The sequence below is a fragment of the Haliotis cracherodii genome, unplaced genomic scaffold (genome assembly GCF_022045235.1).
Source record: "Haliotis cracherodii isolate W230 unplaced genomic scaffold, xgHalCrac1.p SCAF_7, whole genome shotgun sequence".
Taxonomy (NCBI): domain Eukaryota; kingdom Metazoa; phylum Mollusca; class Gastropoda; order Lepetellida; family Haliotidae; genus Haliotis; species Haliotis cracherodii.
In genome coordinates this window covers 50,891,889-50,913,667 of record NW_027266330.1, presented here as the reverse complement: position 1 = coordinate 50,913,667, position 21,779 = coordinate 50,891,889, and the positions used below count along the sequence as shown (strand labels likewise).

At 45.3% G+C, this 21,779-nt stretch overlaps 2 protein-coding genes across 3 annotated transcripts in view; one reads left to right on the top strand and one right to left on the bottom strand.

Moving 5' to 3' along the window:
* Window positions 1–3,603, top strand: part of LOC139447365 (uncharacterized) — a 31,550-nt gene extending 27,947 nt beyond the window's left edge. The window contains exon 2 of one of the 2 annotated variants that reach the window (XM_071228678.1): window positions 3,533–3,603. In XM_071228678.1, coding sequence (XP_071084779.1) covers window positions 3,533–3,566 — 34 coding nt within the window. In that variant the 3' untranslated portion in view covers window positions 3,567–3,603. The remainder of the gene's footprint in view (window positions 1–3,532) is intronic. The other variant, XM_071228679.1, reaches the window with a different exon arrangement.
* The window catches only part of LOC139447366 (retinoblastoma-associated protein-like), a 44,384-nt gene continuing 25,408 nt past the window's right edge, over window positions 2,804–21,779 (bottom strand). Inside the window, exons 18-28 of the mRNA XM_071228681.1 lie at window positions 21,341–21,450; window positions 18,146–18,327; window positions 16,950–17,014; window positions 14,708–14,785; window positions 11,703–11,807; window positions 10,019–10,138; window positions 8,686–8,750; window positions 7,507–7,630; window positions 4,619–4,731; window positions 3,543–3,623; window positions 2,804–2,960 (exon numbers count right to left, since the gene is read on the bottom strand). Coding sequence (XP_071084782.1) covers window positions 2,936–2,960; window positions 3,543–3,623; window positions 4,619–4,731; window positions 7,507–7,630; window positions 8,686–8,750; window positions 10,019–10,138; window positions 11,703–11,807; window positions 14,708–14,785; window positions 16,950–17,014; window positions 18,146–18,327; window positions 21,341–21,450 — 1,068 coding nt within the window. The 3' untranslated portion in view covers window positions 2,804–2,935. The remainder of the gene's footprint in view (window positions 2,961–3,542; window positions 3,624–4,618; window positions 4,732–7,506; window positions 7,631–8,685; window positions 8,751–10,018; window positions 10,139–11,702; window positions 11,808–14,707; window positions 14,786–16,949; window positions 17,015–18,145; window positions 18,328–21,340; window positions 21,451–21,779) is intronic.

Below are 21,779 nucleotides of genomic sequence, written 5' to 3'. Positions count from 1 at the left end.
ATAATCAAGTCTGGACCAGACAATCCAGTGATTGACAACATGAGCTTCGATCCACGCAATTGGGATCGATGACATGCATCAACTAAGTAAGCGAGTCTGACCACCCGATCCCGTTAGTCGCCTTTTACGACAAAGTCATCTTTTACGGCACAGTTTAATTTAGGACTCCAGCTAAATGGAGGTAGCTTACATATAATAAAGTCTAAACAGATCCACCAGTTCTTGACACTGGTAACAATGATCTGGGCCTCGGAAATGAAGACACGTTATCAAGCCTAACCACCCAATCATCTTCGATGCCTGTTCCGACCAGCATATCGCTGGGAACAATTCTAACTCGGATTCGCCACTTGGATTGTGATATCAACGCTACAGTATCCCCGCGTGTTTGCTAGACAATGGTTTTGAGATCAATCTTGGCGCGAATATACGTTTCAACATAGGAGCTATAGGACAGCATAAGAGTGCTGCATTTAACATTTCTCTGTCTTATATACATTCACACCCTCGATCATTCACCATAAAATTCTCCATTCTATTAATGATAATGGACGAGATGTCACGGCGGGCCAAATGGTCATCACAAGACGGCGGGAAACAAACAGGATTGGGTGACTAACAAACACTTCAAGCACATGAACACTTCCCTTCTGGTATGATAAATACCCCGAACCTCTTCATCACCGTTTGAAGTGATGTCACCATCCTAACCTCTCTGATCCTTATTTTACAATATAGGTTGCTGCAGGATCACAGGGGTACATGGCGTTTTATGCATTCCGCGTTAGATTTATACCACTCGCCTACGGCTAATGGTTTAAAACCTAACGAGGGACGCAAAACAAAAAATGTACCCTGAGTGATCCTGCTACAACGAATTTATCATACCCAAATGTTTTAATACGACATTGTACAAGAATTCAAACCAATTCAAAATTGATAGAAAACAGCTGTTCGATTGAGCTGAGGTTAACTTGCGTTGTGTCACGTGACATCCATTAACTCGGAAAAAGTGTGCTGCGTTTTGTTTTGAAGCAGGCAAAAAGGGATTTATTTTTTCTCTCAGACATCCACTGAGGAATCTACGTGCAGCCTGTATTGATCATGGCAGGGTATAAGAGATTTAACCACCACTGAGGAATCTATTCTATCTAACCCCGAGTGATCCTGCTGCAACGAATTTATCTTACTGAACTGTTTTAATGTGACGTAAATGACTTAACACGAATTCAAAATTGATACAAAACAGCTGTTCGATGGAGCGGACGTTAACGTATGCTATGTCACATGACTTCCACTGACTCGGAAAAAGCGTGCAGCTTTTTGACGGGGTTTCAGGGATTTAATCTGCCTCTGCCTCTCAGAAATCCACGTGCATCCTCTATTGTTCGTGGCGGGGTATAAGAGATTTATTTCCCCCCTGAAAAATATATTACCCTCAAACGCAGGTTACACAGTATTTTTTCAAGATCATGTGGACCAATCAGATCTCATCATTCTGACATGGAGGTATGATAATCCTGATAGAATTTCTCTTGCGCATGAGCATAAAAGTTTATCCAGACAGCTGATTACTTAATAATACCCTAAGCTGGAAAAGATGTTTTCATGAGTGAGTGAGTGAGTGAGTGAGTAGGGTTCTCCGCCGCTTTTAGCAATATTCCAGCAATATCACGGCGGGGGGACACCAGAAATGGGCTTCACACATTGTACCCATGTCAGGAATCTAACCCGGGTCTTCGGCGTTACGAGCAAACGCCTTCAAATAAGAAAAGAGCGTACATGTTTTATCAATCAAAAGTTGTAAACTTTTGAAAACAAACTTGTGATATAACTTGTTTTTCAGAAATAAAATATGTATTAAGTTTATGATGAAAGAATGTAATAATATTGTATGTCATCAGAGATCAGAACATATTTAATGCATATATACTCTCAAAGTAATTTTTGCAATATTGATACAAGCATGGAGTTACCTCCCTTCCCTATGACTTCTCCAACTATTGCCACAACTGATGGACATCAAATGATATGGATAAGAAAATCTGAACTTGCACAAAAGTTTTAATAATTTTGAAATAAAGATAAGAAGCCTTCATGTCATATGTAGTACTGAACTGAACAGGAGTATTTTAACAAATAATATAACATTGTTTCAAAGTGACAGAGTAACTTATCATGACTGAAGATGTATGGTACGTGCCTTGCCTCTCCGGCAGTGGAGCCCAATCTTTTTGCAACAAAAACAGCCTATATATCTCTTACACAAAAACAAAGGTCTGACTCTTGAAGAATTGGGTCAAATCTAAAAAAAGAGTAAAAATTCGGACACAGAATCCTACAAAGAGCAACAACAGCTAGCTAGCACACCTTCCCTAATAGTGAGTGAGTGAGTGAGTATGGTTTTACGCCGCTTTTAGCAATATTCCAGCAATATCACGGCGGGGGACACCAGAAATGGGCTTCACACATTGTACCCATGTCGGGAATCGAACCCGGGTCTTCAGTGTGACGAGCGAACGCTTTAACCACTAGGCTACCCGACCGCCCCCCTTCCCTAATAGACAATCATGCTGCAACCCTTATTTAATACTTAGAAACAATATTTACTTGAAATGTACAATTCTTCTACATATTCTTTTTCCATAAATATTTTGGCAATTTGTTTTTAATTGAAAACAACCATAAGGAATACACACATCTGAAATTTTTAACAATGTGTAAGATTATTAAAATAAATAGCTATCTAGTATGTAAAATTCATCATTATATCTTTTAAAAAAAAATTAAATATTAAAATACTATTTTTAAACAATGATAACTTCTTTATACATCGTTAATGCATTTGAATAACCAGCACTACAGTTTAATAATTCCATTTTCTAAGAAAGTTTTAAAAATTTCAAGGCTGTGAAGTCTGTCCGCAGGAATCACTTCAATTCATCTTGTTGGACTCGTTACTGAAATCAAAATTGAGAAAGCTTAGCATAAAAAAATCTCAAACTCAAATCTTTTGCTCCAATACGATACCTCCGTACGAAGGTCTTACGATACCTGGAGGAGGTAATTTCAGGTAAGGTCTTATTATCAGCCAATTAGGTTTTCTGAATTAGATCAGCATATCTGATTTCTGCATTGTGACAAATCAAGAGCATTGATCCACGCAGGCTCGCTGACTCGCATGTCATCGATCCCAATTGCATGAATTGATGCTCATGTTATCAATCACTGGATTGTCTGCTGAGAAAGAAACTCAAGTGCACACTGATCCATTGACCATGGTAGCAACGGCTTCGCATTCAGCTCAGCACATATGGAGTTCTGGGCCATATTATTATTATCACCATCATCATGACATTGATGATGATGATGATGATGATGATGATGACGACGTTGATGATGATGATGACGACGTTGATGATGATGTTGATGATGATGATGACATTGATGATGATTATTATTATGATGATGACAATGATTATTATTATGATGATGACAATGATTATTATTATTATGATTATTATTGAATTAGAGAGTTGTACCTGCTGTGGGCTGGAGACTTGTGAGGTGACACATCCACGGCAATTCTCTTCACAACTTTAGGGCAAGTTTCAGGTACACACCTGGTAAAATAAAATTTAAATTTCCCTAATTCAGAACAATGTACAGCGCAAGTGATCATGCAATCATTAAACACGTATCTCCTCTCTGTAGTCTCATGATTCAAATGCTGCCACCGGTGACACCTCTCCTCTGGTTGGTCTGTTTGTTGTGTAACACCTCACTCAGCAGTATTCCAGCTACATGACGACAGCCTGTACGTAGGAGTCTGGACCAGGCAACCCAGTGACTGATATCATGAACAACGTCCATCTCCATCTCTGAGCCTGACCACTCCTTCCATTTAGGTGTTTCAAATGACTGGCATCAGTTGCTAGCAAATAATTCTAACCTGGAATCTCCACCTGGAATTTATCATCTATGATTCCAAACTAAGTGCCCTTGGCAAGCAAACTGGGGAAACAATAATTATTTTGTTCAAAAATAGGATTATTTAAAAGTTCCTACTTCAGCGGATTTTCAAAATTAAATGTTAACATTACATTCAACAAGGTAAAACCTCGACTCCAACTTACGTCTAAGTTCTTAACATGAAAAAAAGCAATTTTTTTCTCCGAAAATCCAAATATTGAAATCAAACTTCGCACTGCGCTTCCACTTTGTTTGTTTGTTTGTTGTTTAACGCCGCGCTCAGCAATATTCCAGCTATATGACGGCGGTCTGTAAATATTCGATTCTGGAACAGACAATCCAGTGATTAATATCATGAGCATTAATCCACGAAATTGGGATCGATGACATGCATCAACCAAGTCAGTGAGCCTGACCACCCGATCCCGTCAGTCACCTCTTACGACAATCAAAGAAGCCTTTTACGACAAGAATGGGTTGCTGCAGAACTATTCTACCCCGGATCTTCACGGGCCGCACCTGCACTGATAAAAATCGTCGTCCAGGTTTGACGACACGCTACCAACCACGTAACCGAGTCTGACTAACCAGTCATAACAAATCGCCCCCCGAGCTGGTATAGACAAATCCCTGCATGGACACCTACTGTTCGTCATCGGCTGAAACTTGATCAAAGCGGAGACGCTTCAGACTTCTTGGCGTTGACTGCCGCTTGTACGCTGAAAGACTCTCTGTGATGTTCTTCAGCTTCTCCGACGACTGCAACAACAACAGCAACAACAACACACACGTTAGTGTTTGGTCACATGGAACAGCATCAACAACACTCATGATAGTGTTGGAATAGTGTTAATACCGTATTCGACGTAATAAGCGCCCCGCTCTAATAAGCGCCCACGGCGATATTTGCTAATATATTGGTAAGTGAACAATCCCAATTAGCACCCCTTCCGATTGATGAATGTACACAAAACTTAATTATTCGTGTATAATACACACTCGTGTGTTATATGCACCCTTAATTATGGGAAATTAAATTCTGGAAAAAAATATCTGTCATATATAAACAGTTCAGACCGTCAGCATAAACCACAAAATCTATCTTTCAACGGTTTCTTTTCCACCAAAATAATATTCTGATAGAGCCCCCTATTTCTAATTTTGAGAGCGCCCTGGGCGTTTATTACGTCGAATACGGTACTGTCATTGTATCAGCTCCTTCGTGACAGCAGAAATAAAGTTTTCAACAATAAATATTACAAATAAATCCCAAATCATCAAAAGGCACCAGTTCACCACTAGACTAATCTGTACAGCAAGTTTCAATGAGAAATTGAAACGGCTTGGAAGATTTGCTCCGGAAAACGTACGGATGGACGGACTTTCGAACGAGAGGGATAACAATGGCTCCAAGATTGGATTATGGCCACAAACCAACAGTGAGTGAGTGAGTTTGATTTTACGCCGCATTTAGGAATATTCCAGCAATATCACGGCGGGGGACACCAGAATGGGCTTTTTACGCATTGTACCCATGTCGGGAATCGAACCCGGGTCTTCGGCGTGACGAGCGAACGCTTTAACCACTAGGCTACCTGACCTCCCTCACAGACCAACAGACAAAATAAGGGTGGTCCCAGGACTATGGCACACTTAAATCTTTAAACAGCACAGATAATTCCAACACGGTAGACAAATGGGCCTACCTCAAAAATAGCATTAAGCAACCCTGTATTTAAAAAAAAACTAATATAAACAAGACAAAAAGTGGGCATGGCTCACAAATACCCACAGCTTCCACAGAAAATTCACTTATCTAAAACACTGCACCCCTCCTATTGGTATTCCTAAATTTGGAAAAGAATTCATGAAGCAGTTTTCAAGTTAAAGGTCACACAAATGTTTCAGTTAAAAAATTCAAGGTAAAAAAACGACAAATAGCTGGGTTGTTTTACAGAAAATCTAAATGTTGAAAAGAAATTTTGCCCTGCACCTCTTCTATAGATATAAAAAGTTTTCACCAAGCTTAAAAAACAATCTATTTAGTAGTTTTCAAGTAAAAAAATGTCCTCGGACAATCCTTTTAGGTAGGGGGTATAATAATTAAAACGAACAAAACAATACAAAATTTCTTATCATTGAAGCTTTTTAATAACAAGGCAACGTGTTATTCCATTTCTCATTTTGAACCCATTGATTTTATTTAGCAAATAAGAAATAGTTTCTGACACAGAATGCAACTGTCATTTCATCAATGGCTGCCATTCATCAAGACGTGACACACTGGCCAAAACAACTGTCGTTTTGAAACAGTTTGATTTAGACATAAATTCCTCATCAGCTCTTGAAAGTTACACAATTAAGTTCAAAATAAGCATACTTACAATCAAACAATGATTTCATATGATAACAAAATTTTGGGTTAACCTGTACACATGAGTGAGTGAGTGAGTGAGTGAGTGAGTGGGGTTTAATGCCGCTTTTAACAGTATTCCAGTTATATCACTGCGTGTCAGCTTAATGTGGGAGGAAAGTCCGAAGTGACGTTTACCACTTCGGTGAAACCCACGAGCACGGGTATGGTGCTGACAAACCTAGAAACACAAGTATTTGTCACAAAGTGCGAAATGTCCCTTGCCGATTATAACAGATTTCCCTGCTGTTACCTTGAAAATTAAGTTAAGGTCACCAAAATCAACTGGTGTCTGCGGAGTCTGTATATACACCATAGTACCAAATATGAAGACAATCCAGCGATTAGTTCTTGATATATTGCGGCAACACCGTTTTCCAACTCCAAAAGCAGATTTGCCTGCTGTGACCTTGAAAATGGGGTCAAGGTCACCTAAACCGACTGGTGTCTGCGGTGTCTGTATATACACCATAGTTCCAAATATGAAGACAATCCAGTGTTGTGTTCTTGAGATATCGCGGCAACAAACAGGTATACGGTCATGAATACGATGCGGCGCCACCCGTGCCCCCCTGAGTGAGTGAGTATGGTTCACGGCAGGGGACACTGGGAAGGTATTTAAGACTTCTAAGGCAATTAAACATAGGGCTTACCTCTTTAACTATATTGATATGAGAATGCCATAAACAATCTGACTGAAATATTTTCCCTAAATTCATTAATAAAAATTCCTTTCGTTTTAAGATTAGAATTTGCACTGGATTAGATTTCACTTGCATTCAACCATTTGGTAATTTTCTCGGCTTCAATATTATATTGACAACCCAGTTTGTGTGTGTACAAAGTTTCATGAAGAATACCTTAAGTTTTAGAGATATGGTCAGGACAAACACACCAGTATGAACGAAGTCAAAGTCAAACTTGTTGCCATGGAAATGGAAAAATAACATTCTAAAGTCTCTAAATAGAAAAAGGCACCAGTTGACAACCTGGTCTTTCTGTACAAACATTTCATATTAGTTTCAGAGATATGATCGGACGGACCGACAAGACAATTACTATATCCTACATTCAGGGGGATTAAAGAAATATATTCTCAGATTTCCGAGCATCTCACTTACTCCCAGACCCTCCCCGAAACTGTACAGCAAGCTGCTTCTTGGCGTCAGCTGACTCGGTGATGGCGGCAACTTGAACGGCGACTCCTTCAGCGGCGACACATAGAACCTCTTCCTGCCAGGGATGCTGCAACAGCAAGAACAAGTCCTGACTAGCATCATCATCAGTAGTGAGAGAGTGAGTGAGTTTATTTTCAAAGTAGTGAGGGGAGGTGAGGTGAAATGGGGTTTAACGTCGCGTCCAAGATTATTGCACTTATATAGCGACGTGCATGCACGTGTATGTGTGTGTGTGGCTGCTTGTACTAGTCCGGACTGATGCAGATTTATAGTGCTAGCACACTGAGATACCATGCCGCAGTTTAACATGAATACCCCACTCAGACACAGTATACTGACTCCGAGCCGACCAGTCCTTGTTTTAGCCCCTTAATGCCGAGCGCCAGACAGGGTAACAACAAGTACCATCTTTTAACGTCTCTTGGTATGACGCGGCTGGGGATTGAACCCCGGACCTTCCGCTCTCGGGGCGGACGCTCTACCAATAGACCACGGAGGCGGTATTGTTCAAAGTGGTATTAAATTATGCCACAGTCTGTCTGTGTGAGGAAAGCCATAAGTGAAGCAGGTCTTAAGGTATTTGAACACTTGACCACGGTGGCTGAGTGAGAGAGTGAGTGTGGTTTTATGCCACTTTTAGCAATATTCCAGCTTCTTCAGCATGACAAGCGCACGCTTTAACCACTAGGCTACCCGACCGCTGCCAATGTAACTTACAATCTTAGGCTTCTGGCACGCCTAAGAGATGCATCTCTCCACACTGAGATGCTTTGGATGACAGGGTAAACTGTTTATTACTGAGAAAGAAAGATTACTACCAAAGAAAATTATCGTGCCTTATTTAATACATATATTCTGAGTTTCTCATGCGTGTGTGCATGCATGCGCTTGTACATCTAATCCGGACTAATGCTGATTTTAAAGTGCCAGCCCCCTAAGAACAAGTACCATCTTTAAACGTCTTTTGGTATGACGCAGCCGGGAAAAGAACCTCCGATTTTCCACTCTCCAGACAGACCTGTAATCACCAGACCACGGAAGCGTTCTAAAATGTCCTGTGAAACCAATGTCCATACACTGGACCCTGGTCAAAACTGGACAGACCAGATAAACCCTGCCTACCTGAACACTGGGGAAGCTGTCAGTGGTGACGTCATCTGCTTTGGAACTGGAGATAGTGTAGGGGCCTGCGAATATAGACAGTGGTCAAGATAGACACAATTTTTATGGATAACAACTTCTTTAATACTGGGAAAAGCGACGTTTCGGTATAGATCCTTATACCATTGTCAAGCAAGTGAGTGAGTGAGTATGGTTTTACGCCGCTTTTAGCAATATTCCAGCAATATCACGGCGGGGGACACCAGAAATGGGCTTCACACATTGTCCCCGTGTCTGTAATCGAACCCGCGTCTTCGACGTGACGAGCGAACGCTTTAACCACTGGGCTACCCGACCGTCCCTGTCAAGCAAGACTGAATGAGGGACATAGTACAGAATATATTTAGTAGGTGGAGGATTAAAAGTAGAGGATTAACAGTAACAACAAGGGCATACAAGAGTGGGATAACATAGGTAGGTGTGACAACAAAGGGATGATGCTGTCACAACACGATGGACAGAGAACACATAGGTAGAAGCCAATAGGGACATGAAGCCAATAAACAGGATAAGTGATTATTGTTTGATGAGTTGATAGTAGGCAGTAACACAGTGGTCATATTGAAATAAATCAACCAAGTCAGCAAGTCTGACCGCCCGATCCCGTTAGGCAACTCTTATGACAAGCATAGTAACCTTTTACGGCAACCATGGGTTGCTGAAGACCTTTTCTACCCCGGATCTTGACGGGTGCAAATCACTAGGAAAGGGAGATGTTTAAAAGTTTTGACTCATCAAATCATGAGCAATGACAATGACAGATCATGAGAAAATGTTCAAAGAGGCCGTCCCCCTGAAAGGGTCTTCCCATTTGTCAACTAGATTTGTTTTTGTTTGTTGTTATGCCACATTTTGCAATATTCCAGCTCTATGATGGTGTCCTGTAAACTCTTCATGTCTTGAGCAGACAATCCTATGGTTGATATCATGAGCGATGGAATACAATAATATGCATCAACAAAGTCTGCGAGCCTGACCAACCGATCCCATTTGTCGCCTCTTACAACAAGCATGGGTTGCTGAAGATCAAATCTAAGCCGGAACTTAACAGGGTTTAAGTTCGTTGCGGAACACCAATTCTGATCTGGAGTTCATGGGGGACAAGCATGGGTTGCGGAACACCAATTCTGATCTGGAGTTCATGGGGGACAAGCATGGGTTGCTGAAGACAATTCTAATCCAGATCTTCACGGGGTTAAAACATAACTAATTCTAACCCAATCTTCAAGGGATACAAGCTTGTTACTGAAGATCAATTTTAACCCATATCTTCGACTAAACTGACGCTACATACCATAGGTCTGTTGACAGAGAACTGTAGAATGTAGGTCTTCATATTTTGCATGAAGACTTTGTTGTAGAAGCCGATGATGGAGTCGAACTCACTCCCGTGAATGAATGCACTCTTATACACCTGCAGCAGAGAAAACAGCACGGATAAAACTCATTATTATGCCTCAAAGTGAGATTGACCAATCAGAGAGCAGAACTACTGACCCCACATGAGCCCGTATACCGTCAGTAAAAATCCAAAATGGTTGTTACTGACCTAATATGAGACCGTATACTGTCCGTAACAGCCATTTTGGATTTTCCAACACCCACCTCACACATCTCACACAGTGGTAGAAACAAACATTTTTGGTCCAGTGTCCTTATAATGATAATATATAGCCAATCTCATTAAAATCACATCTTTGTTCTTGCTACCCGCCAAACACAGATCTGAGGACATCCCATTATGGGTCACGTCAGAACGAACTTTCATCCGACCAATCAGAGCGTCGCTTACCAGATCATGAAAGTGACATTCGGAATGTGAATTCTAATAATGCAACCTCGAAAACTTTAACACGGGGTATTCCGAACGATAGTTACGGGTTTAACGACCGAATCCATACAATGTAGACCGTCTATTAGCCATTCCAGAATGTTCTTATGCTCAGGTTTCAAATTTGTAATCGAGAATTTGTCAAGATCTGTTTGGAAATGTAGTCACCAATTTGAAATCAATGCCGTAAAGCGCGAGAAAGCTGCCTTCTGATTGGCTAATGTCGACTTCTTATCAGTCCTTCTATTGGTCGGTCAGAATTCGCGCAAGGTCGGTCTGACGTGACCCGTAATGGGATGTCCCCAGATCTTTGTTTGGTGGTAGCGAGAACTAAGATCTGATTTTAATGAGATTGATATATAGCAAAACCTTTAAAAATGGCAAATGTCTACTAGTCCTTATGATACCATAACAATTTGGCAGTTTAGCAAGGACTAGAGGACTAGTGCCAATTTCTTAACCAGTCACCTGAAAATTTTGGCACAGAAATTCGTTATTCGACACTGTTTTGTGTTTTAATATCATCAATTTTTATGTGCAAGGACGTTGATGGCTTTTTGGATCACGTTCGTGACTTAAATAAAAATAATATATCAACAAGGTTTGAAGAGTAGTCTCCCTTTGACCCTTATGTCTTAGGTTGTAAGTGTTAAATTTTGAGTTTTAAGTTTTGACATAATATGTGGGGCAAGAGGTGAGGTGAGGTGAGGTGAGGTGAGGTGAGGTGGGTTTTATGTGGCGTCCCAAGATTATTGCACTTATATAGCGAGGTGCATGCACATGACTGTGTGTGTGGCTGCTTGTACTGATGCCGATTTACAGTGCTAGCTCACTGAGATACCATGCCGCAGTTTAACATGAATACCCCACTCAGACACAGTATACTGACTCCGAGCCGACCAGTCCTTGTTTTAGCCCCTTAATGCCGAGCGTTAGACAGGGTAACAACAAGTACCATATTTTAACGTCTTTTGATATGACGCAGCCGGGGATCGAACCCCAGACCTTCCGCTCTCTCCGGGCGGACGCTCTACCACTAGACCACGGAGGCTGTCATCATGGAACATGGAGAATTGTAGGCAATTCATTGATACATCGAATGGGCGTATGACATCACTAGGTACATCTATACAATGGTTGCTCTTACCGCTTGATCGACATGAGCCAAGTTCCTGTACATGTGGACAATCGTCTTGAACTTGATCTCCTTCTCAACGACCTTGCAGATCCCGTACAGCGAACACATCATAATCTGAAACATCAACCACACCATCACAACATGTCCGTCATGCCGTCTAAATGGTCAGGCAAAGTATTTCCGAATCCTCACTTGACAAGTTATAAACAGAAAAAATTGAAACTCGTATGATCTTTTTGACAAATGTCCAAGTAGATTTATGTTAGTGGTCACTGAAAACACATGTCTGTCACACCAACCCGGTCAAATTCTACATCGCATCATCAGTTTCAAAGATGTTAAGTACGAGAGCCTCTTCATTGCATCTTCCAGAGGCAAGGGAGTTAACTGACTATAATTTTATAATTTGAAGTTTAAACGATATACAGCTTTTCCATTGGACAAGAGGTCAGTCACGAGACCGCGAAATTAACTTTCATAAGTGTATGAACGACACAATTAGACATGAGACAGTGTTCTTGAAATGACGTAAACACTGACGGACTACTTCCACATTCCTGGGGAAACCCCTGGGAATTCCTTAGCACGAAAACATACATAAGGGTTCTTTCTGATCATTTAGAACCTTTATTCTTGGTCTCAGCGTTTCAGTATACTTTGAGAAATGTTAGAGAGCGTGACTGCATGATTGTTCACATATATCCTCGCTGCGGCGTATCCTAATGAACAAACGAAGAAATGCACATCCAAACTATCGTCAGTATCGACTCAATCCGTGACATTGACCGTCTCCAGCAATCTATGAATTTACCTTAGTGTCTGTTTGACGCATCTTTATTCACCATCTTTATGCAAGTTCCGACGTTCATACAGTTCGGCCCTCACTCTATGAAGGTTCATACTCCAATGAACTCACACAAAGTGAAGGTCAAATCTTAAATAAAAGTCCAGTTTCCACTCTTAGGTGATTTGATGCACCTAACGAAGTAAGACACGTTTTTTACACAACATAGATCTTGATTATCGATCAGATTGTCTTGATTGGGCGTCGCTATTTTGTTTGAAGCCAAAGCAAGTGATATCAGAGGTGGAATCTGATTGGTCAGTAGGAGGGACATAGAAAGGGACAGAACTCATAATAGCCACTGGTAGTGCTACGATCGACCCCAGAAAATCCAGCCTATTTCAGCAAGGGTGGAAATTGGACTTTTGCATTATGTCTCCAAACTGATAATGAACAATAAGACGGCCTCACGGCACACTTTGGACAGTGGAAATACCAACTTGAATACAAACGCAAACAAAGTTTATTGAGCAGCAGTTGTAACAAGTATTTAGCAATGTCAATTACAGAGCTCCAGACAAGCTTTTGGTGTTGTGGGTATTTTACCCATGCATTTTAAAATCATTGGGTATCAGTAATTCTATCTGGGTATTCAAATTTCTGTTACCCACTAGTTTTTACACATGTGGATATTTAAGTTAAATATTCAAATACACTATTCATCTAGTCCCTGCAAACTGGTGTCGTGTGGGTTCGAGAGCTTTATAGGACTCAACAATACCACGATACTTCCACAAGAAAGTGTGATGGCAAATGATCATGATGTAACTGTTATCGTGGAGTTTGGCAAGGTTGACGGAATGTCCGTTTATAATTTCAAAATAAGTTGCTGATTTGCTAATCAAATAGGCAGGGTTAGTCCACAATATTTTGATGATCCGCAAGTTTTATTTTTGTAGCGAACCTGTAATGTCAGTTGCGTATTTGATACGCTTGGCTTTTATTTTACTGCATATTTTTGCATTTTTTATGTGTATTTTATGCAGATACGCAGCTTATCTGGAGCTCTGCAATTTAGACGTGACCCATGCAACATTTGAGACTTCATCACACTTCAGGTTTGTTGACACCTTCTCCACATACCAATCAGTGAACTGTTATTGGTTCAATTATTTTATTGCCTTTGAACTTCCTTAATGCCAGTCAACAGAATATATATATATACTGTGTGTAGTTTTTAGGGAAACACTGTTTATTATTTTACGGAAAAACTCTACTCAGCACTTTTAAGAGGAGGTATTTATGTTTGATTGGATAAATTTAAGGTTGGATTAAGGTAAGATATGTATCATTCCACTGGGGATGGAGTGGGGAAGTCGTATTGATATTGAGTCGCATTTTTGGCTAGGGGTCAGCAGTCGTATTAATTTGGAGACGCATTAAGATCAAGATTTACAGTAGATACAATATGTTGCAAAGGACATACAAACAACAGGATTATGACAGCAGCCTTGACAAACATGATTTTGTTTGTCTGCCATTCCGTTCCGATTCATACTTTTTATGCAACCACGATTCATACTTTTTATGTAACCACGTGCTGTCCGTGTGCGTGTGTTGACAAACTGACATGCCTTGCCTACGATGATGAACTAACTGCCATTATAGCTAAAATGGATAGAATTATCAGTAAACCGCCCACATGTTATCAGAAATCAGCGGGCCACTGTAACTTGATGATGCTCTCATATTGCTTGACGCCAAGCCATTATCACGCCCGTTGTTAGGTGACGTCATAGGATAGGGATAGCTGACGTCACGTTGAATAGTGACGTCATCTGGTTTGTGCTAAGACGTTTCCATATTTGTAAAAGTGGGTCAGTGACATTTGTGTTGATTGCAGTAAATGTTTCAAAACCGATATTGTTTTTTCTTTTTATTTGATACAAAATTCTATCCATTTTAGCCATAATGGTAACGCTATTTTTCAGGGCATTATCATTTGCAGAAGCCCTCAGTCTTTTCAACTGCCCTCCTTCGTCGGGAAGTAAATGGAAGACCTCGGGCTTCTGCAAATGATAATGCCCTGAAAAATAGCGTTACCCTTATATTAAATTGCCTTGAATGACCACGGAGACTTCATCGTCTTCTTTTCAACAGGTATACATTGTTACATAGGGTAACAGGAACTGGGATATAAGGTGAAACCATGTAAACTGTGAACACAAACCTGGTCGATGTGTCTGTTTCTCATCAGGGCTGGCTTGTTAGTGATGCAGTATTCAAAACACGTCCAGATCTTTTGTTGCTGAAGAAAAACAGAAAACAATCATGATATAATTGTGTTCAAAATCTGACAAATCTGACTAATGCGTCGTTAAGACAGGGACCTTCAGTGTTGGTTTAGATGTGGCAGCAAGTACTCAGGGTACACAGACTACTTCGAAAACACCGGGAGACCAGGCACTGGGGACCTACACAGGGAGATCAGACACTGGGGACCTACACAGGGAGACCAGGCACTGGGGACCTACACAGGGAGACCAGGCACTGGGGACCTACACAGGGAGACTAGTATCAGGCACTGGGACCTACACAGGGAGACCAGGCACTGGGGACCTACACAGGGAGACCAGGCACTGGGGACCTACACAGGGAGACCAGCATCAGGCACTGGGGACCTACACAGGGAGAGCAGGCACTGGGGACCTACACAGGGAGAGCAGGCACTGGGGACCTACACAGGGAGACCAGCATCAGGCACTGGGGACCTACACAGGGAGAGCAGGCACTGGGGACCTACACAGGGAGACCAGGCACTGGGGACCTACACAGGGAGACAAGCATCAGGCACTGGGGACCTACACAGGGAGACAAACATCAGGCACTGGGGACCTACACAGGGAGACCTGCATCAGGCACTGGGGACCTACACAGGGAGACCAGCATCAGGCACTGGGGACCTACACTGAGAGACAAGCATAAGGCACTGGGGACCTACACAGGGAGACAAGCATCAGGCACTGGGGACCTACACTGAGAGACAAGCATCAGGCACTGGGGACCTACACAGGGAGACAAGCATCAGGCACTGGGGACCAACACAGGGAGACAAGCATCAGGCACTGGGGACCTACACAGGGAGACAAGCATCAGGCACTGGGGACCAACACAGGGAGACAAGCATCAGGCACTGGGGACCTACACTGAGAGACAAGCATCAGGCACTGGGGACCTACACTGAGAGACAAGCATCAGGCACTGGGGACCTACACAGGGAGACCAGCATCAGGCACTGGGGACCTACACTGAGAGACAAGCATCAGGCACTGGGGACCTACACTGAGAGACAAGCATCAGGCACTGGGGACCTACACAGGGAGACCAGCATCAGGCACTGGGGACCTACACAGGGAGACAAGCATCAGGCACTGGGGACCAACACAGGGAGACAAGCATCAGGCACTGGGGACCTACACTGAGAGACAAGCATCAGGCACTGGGGACCTACACAGGGAGACCAGCATCAGGCACTGGGGACCTACACTGAGAGACAAGCATCAGGCACTGGGGACCTACACAGGGAGACCAGCATCAGGCACTGGGGACCTACACTGAGAGACAAGCATCAGGCACTGGGGACCTACATAGGGAGACAAGCATCAGGCACTGGGGACCTACACAGGGAGACAAGCATCAGGCACTGGGGACCTACACTGAGAGACAAGCACCAGGCACTGGGGACCTACACAGGGAGACCAGCACCAGGCACTGGGGACCTACACAGGAAGACCAGCATCAGGCACTGGGGACCTACACAGGGAGACCAGCATCAGGCACTGGGGACCTACGCTGAGAGACAAGCATCAGGCACTGGGGACCTACACAGGGAGACCAGCATCAGGCACTGGGGACCTACACAGGGAGACAAGCATCAGGCACTGGGGACCTACACTGAGAGACAAGCATCAGGCACTGGGGACCTACACAGGGAGACCAGCATCAGGCACTGGGGACCTACACTGAGAGACAAGCATCAGGCACTGGGGACCTACACAGGGAGACCAGCATCAGGCACTGGGGACCTACACTGAGAGACAAGCATCAGGCACTGGGGACCTACATAGGGAGACAAGCATCAGGCACTGGGGACCTACACAGGGAGACAAGCATCAGGCACTGGGGACCTACACTGAGAGACAAGCACCAGGCACTGGGGACCTACACAGGGAGACCAGCATCAGGCACTGGGGACCTACACTGAGAGACAAGCATCAGGCACTGGGGACCTACACAGGGAGACCAGCATCAGGCACTGGGGACCTACACAGGAAGACAAGCATCAGGCACTACTATGGGGAGTATGTCTTGACATACACTGGGAATTCTACTATCGATGAGTACATTGTGTCTACTCACTGCAGACCTACTCCATATATTCTACTATGGGGAGGCATATCGAGTCTACTCACTATTTCCTTGGTCACTTCCAACATAGTGCACAGCTTCTGGAGTTTGTGGAAACCTGTCCTCCCCACTGAAACACAGGAACACGTCCAGCATTTCTACTTTACAAAACCTTAAGCTCATCAAACAAATCTCATGTATGCATCCTCATAGTGAACACAGAGAATCTCACTCAAGCGTCTTATGATATCAAATATATCAGCATGGTTTGTTTAGGTAGTTGTTAAATGCTGCACTCAGCAATATTCCAGTCTGTAAACAATCGCAAGAGCGAGGGTAATACATGAATTCTTACACAAGTTTCGTAACACATGCAAGCGTAATAAAAAACATTAATTACCCATAATTTCTAAATCTTATGAGCTCTCATTTTGAAAAAAAAATGTGTCACAAGCACAGTCTTGGAAAACAACAACTGTCGAATGACGTCAACAATCTTCAGCTATGACATAGTTTCGGGTGTGACAATATGAATCGAATGACGTCACCAATGCCGTCTGGATGACGTCACCAATGCCGTCTGGATGATGTAAACAATGCACTGGTTCCTGTGAAGTGATAGTTGCCCTTGTGCACATAAGATTTTCATGAACTCGGTTATTTTTAAACCTGTAGGTAATAATTAGGATTCTGTACAAAACTACAGTGAGTGAGTGGTTGGTTAGTTTGTTTAACGCGACACTCAGCAATATTACAGCTATATGACGGCAGTCTGTAAATAATTGAGTCTGGACCAGACAAACCAGTGATTAATATCATGAGCATCGATCCTCGCAATTGGGATCGATGACATGCATCAACCAAGTCAGAGAGCCTGACCACCCGATCCCGTTAGTCGCCTTTTACGACAAGCATAGTCACCTGTTATGGCAAGCATGGGTTGCTGAAGACCTATTCTACCCCGGAATCTTCCCGGACCTAGAGTGAGTGAGTGAGTATGGTTTTATGCCGCTTTTATCCATATTCCGAGTGAGTGAGTGAGTGAGTGAGTGTGGTTTTACACGTCTTTTAGCAATATTCCAGCAATATCACGGCAGGGGACACCAGAAACGGGCTTCACACATTGTATCCATGTCGGAAATCGAGCCCAGGTCTTCGACGTGACGAGCGAACGCTTTAACCACAAGACTACCCGACCACCCCAACAAAACTACATGATAGCGTTCACTGCATGTGAATATTATGTTGAATATTTTCTGACCTTTACTGAAGAAAAGGTTGAGAGACTGAGATCTCCGAGGCGCTGGGCGTGAAGTGGACGCCCCGTCTTGACTGCCTGGACTTGCCGCTGCTCTGGGGGAAGCGCTGGAGTTGACGGACGAGGAGCCTTTCGTTGGAGTCGGAGGCTGGATCCCTGACCGAGGATGCATAGGGGACAGATACCTGCGGGGGCAGGATGCAGGGTTGTAGATGATGCAAGGTATTGCATCCTACATTACATATGCAAATTGAGTGAGTGAGTTAAAATTTAACGTTGCATCAGCATTATTTCAGCCATGAGAACGGATACTAACACAGAGGTGCCCTGCCAGTAATATCACAATTTACGGGACCAATTTTCAAATTCAGTCTTGACAAGTATCCCTTAGATAAGCATGCAAACTTTCATTCTTCTGAAAAAACTTGTCCCCATTTCATGCGGTTTGCACGAAGTCGAAAATCACAGAGCAAGGGACTCAACGCTGTAAAAATAATTTAAGATACCAATATTCGGACTATTAAAAGCGTGACCAGTGACATCAGTCTGCAAAATTTCATTTCACCAACTGAAATCGTTAGTAAATTTGTCTCCTCTGAGAAGTGGACGGACAGACGGACAAACTCCAGTCCAATTCCTTCGTGGAGGGGATAAAAAAGAATTTGAACTGGTCATGTGGGACAAACTAATTTTGCCTCAGAGGAAATTTCAGAGGAAAAAATATTCTAACAGACAAAAATCCCATTCCCCACCTCACTCCACCATCGCCCATTCCAACCCCGCCCTGCCCCACTCCAATCCCGCCCCATTCCACCATCACCCACTCCAACCCCATCCCGCCCCAAGCCCGCCCCATTCCACAATCGCCCACTCCAATCACGCCCCATTCCACCATCGCCCACTCCAAACCCACCCTGCCCCACTCCAATCCCGCCCCATTCCACCATCACCCACTCCAACCCCACCCCGCCCGACTCCAATCCCGCCCCATTCCACCATCGCCCACTCCAACCCCACCCTGCCCCACTCCAATCCCGCCCCATTCCACCATCACCCACTCCAACCCTGCCCCGCCTGACTCCAATCCCGCCCCATTCCACCATCACCCACTCCAACCCTGCCCCGCCTGACTCCAATCCCGCCCCATTCCACAATCGCCCACTCCAATCACGCCCCACTCCACCATCGCCCACTCCAACCCCACCCTGCCCCACTCCAATCCCGCCCCATTCCACCATCACCCACTCCAACCCTGCCCCGCCTGACTCCAATCCCGCCCCATTCCACCATCACCCACTCCAACCCCACCCCGCCCCACTCCAATCCCGCCCCATTCCACCATCACCCACTCCAACCCTGCCCCGCCTGACTCGCATCCCGCCCCATTCCACCATCACCCACTCCAACCCCACCCTGCCCCACTCCAATCCCGCCCCATTCCACCATCACCCACTCCAACCCCACCCCGTCCGACTCCAATCCCGCCCCATTCCACCATCACCCACTCCAACCCCACCCTGCCCCACTCCAATCCCGCCCCATTCCACCATCACCCACTCCAACCCCACCCTGCCCCGCCTGACTCCAATCCCGCCCCATTCCACCATCACCCACTCCAACCCTGCCCCGCCTGACTCCAATCCCGCCCCATTCCACCATCACCCACTCCAACCCCACCCCGCCCCAAGCCCGCCCCATTCCACAATCGCCCACTCCAACCCCACCCCGCCCCAAGCCCGCCCCATTCCACAATCGCCCACTCCAATCCCGCCCCATTCCACCATCACCCTCTCCAACCCTGCCCCGCCTGACTCCAATCCCGCCCCACTCCACCATCACCCACTCCAACCCCACCCCGCCCCACTCCAATCCCGCCCCATTCCACCATCACCCACTCCAACCCTGCCCCGTCCGACTCCAATCCCGCCCCATTCCACCATCACCCACTCCAACCCTGCCCCGCCTGACTCCAATCCCGCCCCACTCCACCATCACCCACTCCAACCCCACCCCGCCCCACTCCAATCCCGCCCCATTCCACCATCACCCACTCCAACCCTGCCCCGCCTGACTCCAATCCCGCCCCATTCCACCATCACCCACTCCAACCCCACCCTGCCCCACTCCAATCCCGCCCCATTCCACCATCACCCACTCCAACCCCACCCTGCCCCGCCTGACTCCAATCCCGCCCCATTCCACCATCACCCACTCCAACCCTGCCCCGCCTGACTCCAATCCCGCCCCACTCCACCATCACCCACTCCAACCCCACCCCGCCCCAAGCCCGCCCCATTCCACAATCGCCCACTCCAATCCCGCCCCATTCCACCATCACCCACTCCAACCCTGCCCCATCCGACTCCAATCCCGCCCCATTCCACCATCACCCACTCCAACCCTGCCCCGCCTGACTCCAATCCCGCCCCACTCCACCATCGCCCACTCCAAACCCACCCTGCCCCACTCCAATCCCGCCCCATTCCACCATCACCCACTCCAACCCTGCCCCGCCTGACTCCAATCCCGCCCCACTCCACCATCACCCACTCCAACCCCACCCTGCCCCACTCCAATCCCGCCCCATTCCACCATCACCCACTCCAACCCTGCCCCGCCTGACTCCAATCCCGCCCCATTCCACCATCACCCACTCCAACCCCACCCCGCCCGACTCCAATCCCGCCCCATTCCACCATCACCCACTCCAACCCTGCCCCGCCTGACTCCAATCCCGCCCCATTCCACCATCACCCACTCCAACCCTGCCCCGCCCGACTCCAATCCCGCCCCATTCCACCATCACCCACTCCAACCCCACCCCGCCCGACTCCAACCCCGCCCCATTCCACCATCGCCCACTCCAACCCTGCCCCGCCCGACTCCAATCCCGCCCCATTCCACCATCACCCACTCCAACCCCACCCCGCCCGACTCCAATCCCGCCCCCATTCCACCATCGCCCACTCCAACCCCACCCTGCCCCACTCCAATCCCGCCCCATTCCACCATCACCCACTCCAACCCAACCCCGCCCCATTCAACCATCGCCCACTCCAACCCCACCCCATTCCACCATCGCCATCTTCATCCAGTCCCATCTAAATACAATATAATTGGTCCCTTCAAATAATTTTCAGAATAGTTTTGGCAAAACCCCAGATCCTATCTTGTCCAATCTCAACGCAACATACTCACATGTCAGCGGCTGTGTTTGTGTTGTGTGAGTTCGGTGCCGATGACGATGGGGACTGCGGCTGTGTCATCATTATGTCCGAGTTTTCAATAGCACTAAATAACGATGATCCCTGTGAATGAGAGAAAAAACATTTCAAACACTCACAATAGGAAATGATCTTATTTATCTCTGAAAAAGGTTAATTCTGAAAACTGGACTTCACTTTAACTGGAAAGTGAGTGAATTAGTGAGTGAATTGGGTTTAGCGCCGCTTTTAACAGTATTCCAGTTATATCACGGCGTGTCAGCTCAATGTGGGAGGAAAGCCTGAAGTGATGCAGGTCTTGGACGTTTACCACTTCGGTGAAACCCATGAGCACGGGTATGGTGCTGACAAACCTAGAAACATAATCGGGGCGAACTGGGATTCGAACCCACAATCATAGGTTTCTGGCGTGC